The sequence below is a fragment of the Lissotriton vulgaris genome, unplaced genomic scaffold (genome assembly GCF_964263255.1).
Source record: "Lissotriton vulgaris unplaced genomic scaffold, aLisVul1.2 SCAFFOLD_1019, whole genome shotgun sequence".
NCBI lineage: Eukaryota > Metazoa > Chordata > Amphibia > Caudata > Salamandridae > Lissotriton > Lissotriton vulgaris.
Window position 1 is genome coordinate 282,056 of NW_028241831.1, and position 13,603 is coordinate 295,658.

The window sequence follows — 13,603 nt, forward strand, 5'->3', positions numbered from 1 at the left end:
ACTTGCTAGGAGCCCTGCAGATACCTAGAGAAATTGCTGCTGTAAAATGTCCAGGTAATCAAACAGGCAGCTGGTACGTTGCAATGGGCAACATATACGCTGACACCATAGCCTGGTATTGTGCACTGCTAGCATACACATTCAACTGAGGTTTCACATGAAAAACTGAGGAAGAAAGTTATTTTATAATGGTGATGGAAATAACTGACACTTGGGAGGAATTGAGAAGAGTGTGCAGGAAAGTGTTATCTGAAGCAGAACAGAATGGGTTGATCAGGTTAGGTTGTGTAAAAAATGCCAATGACATTTGGATGTCAGCTGATGGAAGGCCAGTGTAGCCTGATAGCTTGTTATTTCCATGGCCCATTATTATCACGGGTACACACACTTCGGGAGACATGCATGGTTAGATTCTTTCGACAAAGTTGGTTCAACCCCAGGGTTCGAGTAATTGCTGAGGAAAATTGCAGAAGATGTGTCGCAAGGCAACAACTAAACGTAGGGAGAAAAGCATAAGTTAGAAGCACACACATTGGGAGACCAAATGGCCATTTTAACAGAGTGCAGATGGATAGTCTTACTGTAGCTAAATTGTTACTGCGTGAAATAATTCTGAGATTCAGGATGCCAGTCTTTCTTGAGTCGAATAGAGGAACACACTTCAACAATGAAATAATGAGTATACTATGTGCTGCTTTATAGACTGAGCAAAAATTACATCACAGTTACAGACCAGAGTCATCAGGCATAGTCGTGCAGATGAATAGAACAATAAACAAGACATCTAGGGAATTCAAACATTAATCTACATTAAACTCGTCATGTCAGGCCCCTCAAAGGCACAAACAGGGGGGCAGAGGCTTACCTCATGTCCTGGTAGACACTGCTCGAACAGCAAAATGGCGGCCGGAAGGGACGAAAATATTCGGATTCGGGGGCGTGTATTTGTTGTTTTCAGTGACGGATGACATCACTGGCGAAAGAACAGCAAAATGTACGCCCCCGAATCAGAAAGAGTCGGGGCTAAATTGGAGTGATGGCCCTCTCCTCCAATGGCTGGCCTCCGTTTAGGAAGCCAGCCAATGGAGGAGAGAGGCGGGTTAAACCACACTACTTAGAGACATAAGATCTCCTACCGGAAGCTGGCAAGCCAGCATTTCCGGTCCTCGACCTGGCGAAGGTTTGTGATTCAACATCACTGAAATGGGCAGATGCATTACCACTGGTATTGATGAGCGTTCAAAGTATCCCAGACAGGAAGCCAGGATTATTCCCACATGAAATATTGATGGGGAGGGCTATGAGACTACCAGCTGTGCCTGCGAATGCCCTTTTGAACATCACAGATGATATGATTTTGGACTACTGCAAGACACTCACTGATGTGGTTCATTCTGTCTCTAATCAGGTATCAGCTGTGAATCGAGATCCTCACCAAAAACAGTGCCACAACCTCAAACCTGGTGATTGGGTAGTGATCATGAAGCACATTCGGAAGACCTGTCTTGTGCCCAGATGGAAAGGTCCCTTCTAAGTCATACTGACTATGAATTCTGCTGTTAAATGTGCTGGAGTTCTGAAGTGGATGCATGCCTCACACACCAGGAGAGTGAGCGATCCAGTAGAAGCATCTTTGGTCTATGATCCAGAAAAAAGAGCATTAGTGGTTGCAACAGCAGTTGAGAGACGACCTAGGTCCACAGCACCAGCACCTGTTGGAATACAGAGAGAAGCACTAGGAGAAGAAATGGGTAAAGATCAACAAGCTGAAAGACAAGTACAGGCTTGGGGTGACACTAAGTGGTATTGAGGTTCTGGACAAAGATGGAGCAGAGAGTGACTCGCATGCTGAACGCAGCTGTGAAATTCAACAAGATGAAGAACAAGATCCTGGCAAAAGAACGAGCTCTGGTACAAAAAGAATCCGCCGCCAAGCAAGGATGCTTGGGAAAGAGAGGCGGAGGAGAAGTTCATCAATAACACAGATTCCAGAAACATTCTGTGAATTTCGGCGGTTGCAATCACAATTTGGAATGATACATATGGCCCTTAGAGCCCCCTAGTAGCAATGTCACAAACACAAATGCACAGAATTTAGTTAGTTTAGTGACATTTTCCTTAATGGAACACTTTGTATTGATTTATGCTGTCACTAATCAATCTTTTATTTGATATTTTTGTAAGCTGAACTAATATGAACAAAGATGACAAAACCATACAAATCCTTTAAAATAGATAAAGGATTTGAAAACTCTCTTAACCGGTCATCATTGACTGAACATTAAGGAACTGTTAGTTGATGGTATATATATGATTCATGTTTTCATTCCAGCTCCATTCCAACATTGTGGCAAAGGCCCTTTGACCTGTCAAGAGGCATCTGATATCTAAAAGGATGAAAATCTGTAAATGGGGTGTTTAGGCTTAAATAACTTTTGGTTAAATTCACTTAGATTTCCAGCACAAAAATTAAGCATTAGTAAATGGAAGGTTTAAGTCCATATCTCCACACTTGTATGAGCCCATTGTTGTGCCATCTCTTCTAACCAAGTCAGTCGGAGGGAGACCTTATTAGGCAAAGCTGTAGGTCTAAGCTTGGCAGGGACCCTTTCCCACACAGCATTGCCAAAGTGTTTGTCCTGGTAAGATAGGACGATGATAGTCAACTCATGCCGCTCTTCTTGATTTGAGCTTAATTCACAGTATTTCCTGATGTGTTTACTGTTTGAGGTGGGATTTGCCTCATAAGTAATGACTGGAATGAGGACAAAGGGTGCGAAGGTACTTGCAACCTGCTGTCTAAACCAATGTCAGCGGTGTCCCTCGCTTCTTTTTATTAGTTAGTAATGGAGCCAGGGCTTTAGTTAAAGCTGCTGTTTTATAGCTGAATAAAGGTCATGTGTTTTAATTATGAATTTGTTGACTTAACATCGGATTCCACAAAAGGTGGTTTTCACTATAAAGAATGCTAATGAAAAGGGGCATGCTTTTTGTGGGATTGTGAGCAAGACATAAATGAATGTAATCATATTTAATAAATGATTGAGTGGGGAGGAGTACTGAGAGCTCAGAGCATGATGTGCTAGATGAGGTTGGTATAGGAGAACCGTGCGGGATAGTCAAGGAAAAGCAATGTGGGTCCTGAATATTGAATAATGTATAACATTGTGGCTAAAATATTTACTAAAAACATATTGACAGGTAAGTATGTATACATTTTCTATAAATAACTCCACATATATGTAGTTTGATGATATATTCACCTTCAGGGTAGATGTGGAGTTGAGAGTATGAAATCTATACTTCTCAATATGCACTTACCTTTCGATATTTTAGTATTCTATATTTTAGCTACCATATTAAGGTATCATGATATTCTCGACTCAATATTCCAGACGACATACCTGAAAAACAAAAGTTTTATATCATTGTGAAATATTTATCATTCAGCCCCTTCTTGTGAGTGGGCCAGACTTACTGTGCAGTGATTTCTCCACTGGAAACTCCATTACTCCACTGTGCTGTTTTCTCAAAGTAACCCCTAATGTACAGCATTGGAGTTATCACGTCGGATTATTATACACTGTCCCCCTTTCTAACCTGTTTTTCCCATGCAAATTTCACCAGAAATTATACCGCGAAATGTGGAAGAGTTAAATTAGTGATGAGTGAAATGACTCCATTCCTCTGAATACTGGATCAGGTGCAAAGGCTGTCTGCGTTGGATCCCGGGATTACCCCTTCCCCATAGAACTAGCACAAATAATTTTCCAGGGACTAGATTATGCGACTGTCATACTCATAAAATGGATCAATAAAGTCAAACACTAAGGGGCATATTAGCAAGGGGAAGTATCGCCGTTTTTTCGGCGAATTGTGCCGAGAAAGCGGCAATACTTCTAGAGCCCTATCCACAAGGGCATTTTAGCGCCTGGCTCAAGCCCACTTTGCATGTCGGCGACAAACATTGCTAATAACATGCAAAGTGGGCGTTCCCACGTCCAACCACATGTAAAATGTGGTTGGAGGTGGGAACACCCTATTACCAAGGCAGGGGTTGAAAGAGGCAGACCTGCGATAAACTCGTTTATCGCAGGTCTCCCAACGCCTGCTCTGACCAGGTGTTAGGGCATTGATAACATGGGGGTGTGGATCATAGCGCTGATTCCACCCCCCCATATTATCAATGCACACATTAGCGCATGAAAACAACGTTTGTTTTCATGCGCTAATGTGCCATATCGCCGACTATCGCCGGATTTCATTTTGCCTACGTGATGCGCATTGATAATTGCGCGCTATCACGGCGAAAAAAATCCGGCGATAGACGGCGATATGGGAATGTGCGTTGTGCGTTTACTAACGCACTTCTAGGTAATATGCCCCTAAATTCGTATTCTGCATGCAACATATTCCAATGAGCCCATTGCTTCAAAACCTCAGAATTAAACATCACTTAGAACCTAAAGGAAGTTTTGAGCAAAGCAAGGATTTTGTCTCATTGTTTTCATGGATCTATTCAAGCCCTTTCAATGTTATTCCTGTGAGGCTTTCTCTATGAGAGTCTGGCATGGCTGTTCCATAAACATCAGTCTGCTGCAGTTAATTTTGTAAGCTTGAATTAAATGGCTGATCATGGCCTGCATCGAACAGAGTACAGGTCAGACTAATTACCCAACTGCAGCAAAGCACAAGGTGCAAAGGTCAAGCAAAGAAAAGATGAAAAAAAGAAATGGAAAACAACCAATTGATTCCATTGATTAAACAATTTATGCACTGTATGTGGCATCAATTCACCTGCCCCAAGACACTTACCATTAATTAGCTGCACTGGTAACCTTCCCTTACACCCTAACCATTATGTAGTCTGAGATCAAACACTAATAAAAACAACTCCGCTTCTTACATACAGACAGCAGTGAAAGGGTAGCAAGTGCAAAAGACAGCAGGACAATATTAATATCCTCTCTAGAAAAGCGCTAGTCTAATATGTAATACCTGCTTTCAGTGAGTGAGCAGACATTACCCAGTTTATTTTTAATATGTGGAGTGCTTGAGATTGGCAGCAGCCTCTGCCTTTGTAACAAATGCTGTTGCAATGTGAAAGGCAAGTATGGGACCTGGGGCTCGATGGAAATGGAGAATGAGTGCATGATACTGTGCAGATTTAAGCTGATGTCCTACGAGCTGCAGAACACACACACTTTTGCATATTAGGTCTGTCAGGTCTTGTAATGAAAACTAAACAGCATCCCATTCGGATAGATAGAGGGCCATATTTATGAAAAAGTGATTCAATGCAGCAAGTCACCTTGCTCCGCTGCGTGACTGCGTACAGCATATTCCTGCCTTTTCCCAGCACTGGCGCACAATGTGCTACCTAGCACCAACGCAGGCACTCTTGCATCATGGTTCAAGGGTGCCAACGTTGTGTAAACAGGATTGCTTTCATGCAGGAAGGGACACCTTCCTGCACAAAAACATTCATGGGTGGAATTTTCCTCTTTTTATGCGTGCTGCAGAATGCAGAACACATAGAAAGAGTCAAAAACACAGAGAAATAAAGATATTTTTTTTCCTTACACCTCCCCTGGGAAGGTGTAGCTTGTTGCCGCATTCCCAGGTCTACCAGAAGTGGTAAATCTGGGAAGGCATCAGAATAGATGGGTGTTGCATGGGAACAGCCACTCACCACCCATGGAAGATCTCCATGGGGCAGAGTAACTTGACGCAGCAATTTGTGATGCATCACTCTGCATTTATTAAGCCACTCAGAGCATACAAAATAAACATGCTTCTTTAAATCCAAATGTTTTAATCAGATTTTATGTATTTAAAAAATCTAAAACTGAGGACAGAGTGATGAATTTATTGCAATCATAAATTGATTATACATTTATGTACAAACAAGTATATATTGAGCATCAAATCAATTGCAAATCAATTATCAATAGTCCTTTGACAGTGATCATAGGATACAAAGGGAACATTATCTTTATATTTAGTTCAGGGCATTGATTTGCCAAAATAGCAGCAGTAGCGGAAGTGATATCATGCACCCTTTAAACCCAGCATAATAAGGTTAACCCTTTGTACCACCTTGACCTCCTCAACATTCTTCTATTTGCTTCTGGATGCAGCTTGAGTCCAGTGAGTGAAACCTACATGAGTACATGGGTCTAAGAGCCACTTTTACCCTCTGCTCCAGGCATTAGCTCTGTGAAGTAGTGTGGCTCACTGGTTAGGTGTGAAGTAGTGTGGCTCACTGGTTAGAGGCTGCAGACCCGAGAGCAGAGGACGGCCCGGGACCAGGGTTTGATTCCCGGCGCGGCAGGTTTCTGGACCAGGGTCAGTGGACTCGATAATTCTCTCGCTTCGGTGCCCACTCTGATCAGCGATCACACTCGGCAACTCTGGGCATTAGCTTGCCTCATCTTCACTAACGGCCCCACCAGACCGCCGGGGATGCCTGGTCTCACCCTGGAGATACCCATTAAGGGACCATCTCTCAGGGAAGCCAGGAAGGGTTTCGCAGCGGTCGAAGCGCCTTGGGACCCTACGGGTAAGTAGTGCGCTATATAAATGCCTATACATTTACATTTACATTAGCTTTATGACTCCTGAGAAGAGGGATTGTAGGGGCAGTGCTAGGGATATCAAAGAGAAAGTCAATCCCTAATTAATGTCAATGATTTTATTGCTACCTCTCTACCTCTCTCTCTACCTCTCTCTCTCTACCTCTCTCTCTCTACCTGTCTCTACCTCTCTCTCTACCTCTCTACCTCTCTCATCTCTCTCACCCTCTCTACCTCTCTCTACCGCTCTACATGTCTCTACCTCTCTCTACCGCTCTCTCTCTACCTCTCTCTCTGCCTCTCTGCCTCTCTACCTCTCTCTAACTCTTTAAACCTCTCTCTCTACACCTCTCTCTCTCTCTACCCCTCTCTCTACACCCCTCTCTCTACACCTCTCTCTACACCTCTCTCTCTACCCCTCTCTCTCTACCCCTCTCTCACCCCTCTCTCTACCCCTCTCTCTAACCCTCTTTCTACACACCTCTCTCTACACACCTCTCTACATACCTCTCTCTCTCTCTCTCTCTCTCTCCCTCTATCTATCTCTCTCTACACACCTCTCTCTCTGCCTCTAAGTGGCAGCCGGAGCCTGATAGCTCTGCTTGTCCTTAAAAAAAAAAGCATTGGCATAGCCAATAGGTCTTGCCTTTGGGGTCTTATAAGTGTTTAACCATGCAACAGTTAATGTTGTTGCACTGAGGATATTGTGCTGCATAACTAAATACGTAAAAGGTCCCAAAAACGAGACCTATTAGCTTTGCCAATGCTTGTTTGTTTAGCTGCTCATGATTCTTTGATATTCGTATCTGCACCTCTACATAGCAAGGGTACTATTTTGCATTTTGTTGTTGACAGGAACAAATTAAATGAGACATTATTTTATCTACATTATTACAGATGTTAGAAAGGTGCCTTAGCCAGCCCAATCTTTAAAATTGCCTACAAGGGCTTATAATAACTAGTCTATGATCCTTCTTGGTGAAGCGATTATCTCACTTTCATGTAACTCAAATATTAGTCAAGCTGCTGACTCTTTGGATTATTATCAGCAAATGAGTTATTTCCTAGTTGACACACTTAATTCATTACAGTTAAAGTTTCCAAAATCACTATAAAGAACTAAGTGGTATTGTCTTAATGCTTCAGCTAAGTGAATTTTGGTAGAAAAACATCCAATTATTTGAGGTTTGACCAATGAGGCCAAAGTTGCTTTCCTCTGCTGAGAGATTAAGGAAGCATCTTATCAGTCTAGAACAGGGTTTACAGGGTGTTCATCAGTTTGCTAGATCTATTGTTGTTGCTCCTGTTCCTCAATCAGTGGGGGTTTCCTTCAGTACTAGTGATGGAGCAAGTATTCGCACGTTACGCGACTTGCCTGTATTCAAGAACCTCAAATAACCGTAATCAACCCATTTTGTCTTACTAATATTGCACATTTTACGCTACACGGGGTGTCCCAGAGCGCTTGCCTATGTGTTTTCTAAAACGTAACACGCTTGCCTTTAAAGTGGTTGCTGCTTTGTGGGAATTAAGTCTGCGCATGCGTTGGTCATACCCATGTGATGTGATGCACTCGCAGTTCTGGAGGGAAATTGTTGCTGATGCACAATGCATCTAAGATGGCCGCTTTGTGTTCTCATATGCTCCATGCTTGAATTGCCGCTTTCGCAAATCCATCTGTTCTGCACTTATCCTAATGCTATAGTTATTATAAAGTAAGGGGTGTAGTATAGCCAAACATGATATACAGTGTATTCATTTTTTTGTGTTTCTAAATTGTTTTCGCTTGCTTTTCATACATTGCATTCTTTGGGCCTGAGAGGCGCTTACTACTCCATATTTGAAGCTCATATGGTCCCAGTCACGTGATGGGGGAAAAGAAAGTCATGCAGCAGTGGAACTAAGCCAGCTGGCAGCCAAAGCCAAGATGCTCCTGGGAACCGACCTGTTACCCAGCAAGACGAAGCTGACTTGTACCTAATTTTGCTACAATTGTATTCGTTTTTGTATACTCTATTGTTCACTGTACATCACATGTCATGGGAAGTTAGAATTTAAGGGGTGGGTTCGTAAATGAATATTAAGCCTGAGAAAGTCTAAAATTTAGGTGGTGTGATGACTTAACCTCCTCCTTTGACCAATCAGAAATTAGGGAACCTTTCACTTGAAACATTGGGGGGTGGTACACTGACCCGAAAACAGTATAACTAGCCTAGGTTTAGCTAAAGAAATTGTCCGACTTGTCCGAATAGCTGACCTGTCACTGACCCAACGAACTCTATAGGTGATTGATACAGAGAGCTGCGGAGCACTCTGTCCGTATGTTCCACAGACTCAGTCAGGGTTTGGGAAACCTTCAGTGCTGGCGAAGCACTTTGCTGGGAGATTCGAGAACCCAATCGGGGTTATTGGAACATTCCTTGCAGAGAGGGAGTAGCGCAGGCGTTGCATCCAAAGCTGCAGGTGTTGGTCGTACCCTTTGGTGAGCCCAGTCCTGACCTGAATCCTGGGGTTATCCTGTCCTGACTGTCCATGAGCTGTACCTACTCGCCTACTGGCAGCCTAAGTCCTTGAGGGTCCTTTCCCGCCTTTTCCAACTGACCCGTGGCCAGGGTTAGTCTTCAACCTATCTTAGGTAAATATAACTGAGTGTGGGTATTTGTCTATCTAAACTTCTCTCTCTTGTCCCGAATAAAGCCTAATTGCCTACGTCCTTTCCCTGTCTCTCTATAAATAAGGTTTTCATGCAAACTTGTCTATTAGCATGTTCCACTTTTCTCCCTACCTTTAGTAAAATATTGAATCGTTTGCACATATAGTATGTTCCATTCTTACCCTCCCTTTAGAAAATAAGCACATCCAAATAAAGCAAACTGCATAGGTTTTGTTTCTTCTAAACCGTTAGTGAATTTCGAAAGTCTACTTTGATTAGTGTGTTCCCTTTCTTTACCCGCCTTTAGTGAAATGATGAAAGTCTGTTAGTCCAAAATAGCGTGTTCCTTATTTCTCCTCCCTTTACTTTTTCTGTTTCTAAATGATTCTTACTCTCATTCATAGCTATAAAATATTTCTAATTCTAGTTATAGTTAGTTTGATCTGTGTAAATCTCATTCTCATGACATATGATGAAGATGATGATTAGATAAAGGTTTTGAAAACTTCTTGCGTTTGTGGTTATTATAAAAGTATAAACATTATTCAGAGGTACATGGTATCTATGTTGTCTACTTACTCCCACAGCGAGCTCCCTGATCCATTGTGATCATAGGTACCTGTTTCAAGGATTGGTAAATCAGGTACAACGGAAATAGAAGAAAAAGGAAAACCAAGGGGTAGATGTATTAAGATTTTCTTTAGCGATTTTTTAATAGCGAGTCGTTGCGAATCGCTATTAAGAAATCGTTAAATGCGATGTATGTATGTTTCTGCGACTTTTTTGCGATTCCTTAAAAGTCGCAATTTTTTTCTTAGAATTTTATGCGACTTCTTAATTTGCGAATTTCGCAAATTAAGAAATCGCAAAAAAGCGTGAATCTGCTGCTGCCAACTACAAAATAGCTGAGTCATACTCAGGAAATGGGCTTGATTAGTTTCACCTGCATGCCTGAGCCACACTCAGTGGCAGTTGGAAACCTGTTTGGCTGGAGAGAGGAGCTGCTTGACTACAGGATGGAGGCTGCAAATTCAGAAGGAGGCCCCTCAGTAGAGAAAAGAAAAAGGAAGCTAAAGTTTTCTGAGAGGGAGGTGGAGACACTGGTGGAGGAAATGGCCTGCCATCATGAAATTTTGTTTGAAAAGCAATCCAAATATGTTCCTGAAGTCAGGAAGAGGAAGTTATGGCTGGAAATCCAGGAACAAGTCAATGCAGTTGGTGTTGTCCCAAGAACAATTGATGAAATTAAAAAGCGTTGGTACGACATGAGGCTGAGGGCAAAGGAAATACTTGCTGAGAGACTAAAGGATGCCAATAAAACTGGTGGAGGATCTGGAAATGTAGACCAACCAACCCCACATGAGGAGCTCATTGAATCTACAATTCAGCATGAAAGTGTTTCCGGAGTCTCAGCCATTGACAGTTCTGATCACACAGTTGCTGAACATGGTAAGCAGGATGCTTGACTTTTTCATTGCATAAGTTAGAAGCATGAGTGTATGAGTGTGTGAGCATTATTCCATGTGTTTAATAAATAACAGCACTTAAATGTGAAAAATGATCCCCTTTTTTGTTTTACATTACTGCATACTTATGATATGCAGTACATTTAAGCTTCACCAACATACATGCATCTGAATAAGTACACAATACTACCTCTTTAGTTAGCTTAATTTAATAGTTATGAAGCACACAGCCACGCAAGCATCTCATGTGACTCTTTCTTTATTCCCAGATCATGTTGTAGATTCACATGATGGTGATGGGGGGCAATCCTCACAGGAACATATTACAGCCCCAGAAGAAGAAAATGTCAGTGATGAGCATGAATCATTGTCCTTTATGAGAAGAAAAAGAAAAGCAGTTGCACAACTGCAACCTTTTGAAGAATCAGATGATGAACCTGAGGGATCAACAAATAACATAAATGTGTCAGAACAGGAAGTTATACATCTTGACACAGTTAGTGATTCTGCTTCAAGAAGATCATATTCTAATAATAATACCAGGAGAAGCAGGGGAGAAGTCACAGAGACAGCAAATGTTTTTGCTGGTTTGGAAAACAACATGCTTTCAGTGCAACAAAAACAACATAAAGCATTAAGGTCAATTAATGCCCAACTAAATAAATTAAACAAGAGTAACAATAAGGTGGGTGATGGTATGATGCGGATGGCTGACTCCATGGACAGACTTTGTGTAGCATTTGAAACATCAGAGTCAAACAGAGTGAGGGATTCTCGCAGTCATAACATCAGACTAAAGAAGTACTATACAGCTATAAATAGTCTGTGCACTGTGACAGCACAGAGTAATAGGCGAAGCATTGCCATGCAACGCATGGTTGGTCAATGCAGTAGAAATGTTGCCAAAGGGCTGGATAAAGTATCCCATTCTTTTGAATTATTGAAAACTTGTCAGAAAGGGGCAAGTGCGCTCTTTGAGGCCATTGAGTCTGAGGACACTTCCAGTAGAACCAGCAGTAACCCTACGCCCACTTTGGACACCCCTGACATGAGCAGTGGAAGCCGTGGTAGCCAACATACATCTGTGAGGAGAAGTGGCCCAGGCCAACGCAGGAGTAGCAGAAGGGGAAAAAATTAAAAAGAAAATTCAACATATATATTAATAAAAGAGAATGACACTGTGAGCAAACATTCTCAGATGTATGTCCTGTGGATTAACAGGTTCCAGGTTTTTGTTACCCATCTAATTTTGAAAAATTAAAGGTTTACATAATGAAAACAAAGATGTTGTGTTTTTATTTCTTACCTAGAAATAATTGTTAGTAATTTCTGCACGCCTTTGTCGCCCAGCCACAGCTCCTAAACCTGTAGCACATCTTCTTGGTGGAGGGACATCATCATTGTCTGAAGATTCAGGGTCACTCACTTCACATTCTGTTCCCTTCCTAATAGCCATGTTATGTAGCATAGCACAACTTGTAATTATTTTGCAACACAATGATGGCTTATATTGCAAGGATCCTCCACTTTTATGGATTCTTCTGAACCTGCTTTTCAAAATTCCAAAAGTTTTTTCAATAACTCCACATGTAGAACGGTGTGCCTTATTGTATCTCCTTTCATGAATGTTACTTGGATTTAGATAAGGTGTCAAAATGAAATCACGAACTGCATAGGCGCTGTCTCCTAAATTGTAATTTCAGAAATGTGACAGTTTTAAAAATAGATTGACAAAAGTTTTTAAATTGATTTTGTGTTTTTAAGTAGCACTTACCAAGCAGAAATCCATCTCCAAATTCACCATCACTCAAACGTCCATGTAATCCACTGTGTCTAAATATATATGAATCATGAGTGCTTCCTGGAAATTTTGCAACAATGTCAGTAATAATATATTTAGCATTACACACCATTTGAATGTTTAAAGAGTGGTACCTTTTCCTATTCCTATAAACATGCTCAGTTGCAGCTGGAGGTGTAATGGCAATATGTGTTCCATCTATACATCCAATTACATGTGGAAAATGGGCAATTTGATAAAAATCAAATTTAGAAATTTGGATATCTTGAGGTGTGCTGGAGAAGTAAATATGATGTTGCAACCGGTTCATCATTGCATCCAAAAATACCCTAAAAACCTTGAAAAGGCACTCTGAGATACTCCTCCCACCTCTGCAATCACCCTTTGAAAAGATCCTGAGGCAAGAAGGTGCAGGGAACATAAGACCTGCACATGAGTTGGTATAGAATGTGTCCTGTGTGTCTCATGCTCCAAAAAAGGCTTTAACTCCTCAATTAAGTCCAAAATGGTATGTGGATGCAGTCTATATTTCTCAAAAATGTCTTCTTCAGTCTGTTGAAATAAGGTAACCCTCAGTTTGAAAATCCTTTCCTGCCTCTGTCTCATCTGTGCAAGAGCTTGGATGCGCAGTCTTCTAGCTATCAGGTAAAGTCCAGCCATGGTTCTGTTGAAAAAATCAGTTGGGGCTGTCTTTTAAAGATTCAAAAAAAATTGCACCTGGTTTGAGTTAGTGTTAATTGCGAATTCTTATTTTGCGATTTGCCGTTTTTCGCTATTTGCGATTCTTTGATACATTTCATAGCGATTTCTTAAAATGCGATCATGCAAAATAGAGAATCGCTAAAAAAAATTCGCATAAACATGAAAACGCAAATAACGAAACGCAAAAAATAGCGATTTCTTATTTTGCGCTGCGAAAAAACACATACATCCCGAAACATGCAAAATATTCATTAACGATTCGTTATGGTCAAAATTCTGCGAATTTCGGCCATGACGAATCGCAAAATGCTTGATACATCTAGGCCTGAATTACTGATAAAAGTGTGTAGGTTACCTGATTGAAGTATAGATGAAAATTATTTTTATGGGCCCAAGTGTGCATTAT

The 13,603-nt window shown here is 41.4% G+C and overlaps 1 protein-coding gene across 1 annotated transcript; it reads left to right on the forward strand.

The window, feature by feature from the left end:
• Nucleotides 1-10,340: 10,340 nt before the first annotated feature.
• Nucleotides 10,341-11,832, forward strand: LOC147669875 (uncharacterized). Its single transcript, XM_086948183.1, has 2 exons — nt 10,341-10,677; nt 10,964-11,832. The coding sequence occupies exons 1-2, from the start codon at nt 10,341-10,343 to the stop codon at nt 11,830-11,832; spliced, it is 1,206 nt and encodes a 401-aa protein (XP_086804309.1).
• Nucleotides 11,833-13,603: the final 1,771 nt, after the last annotated feature.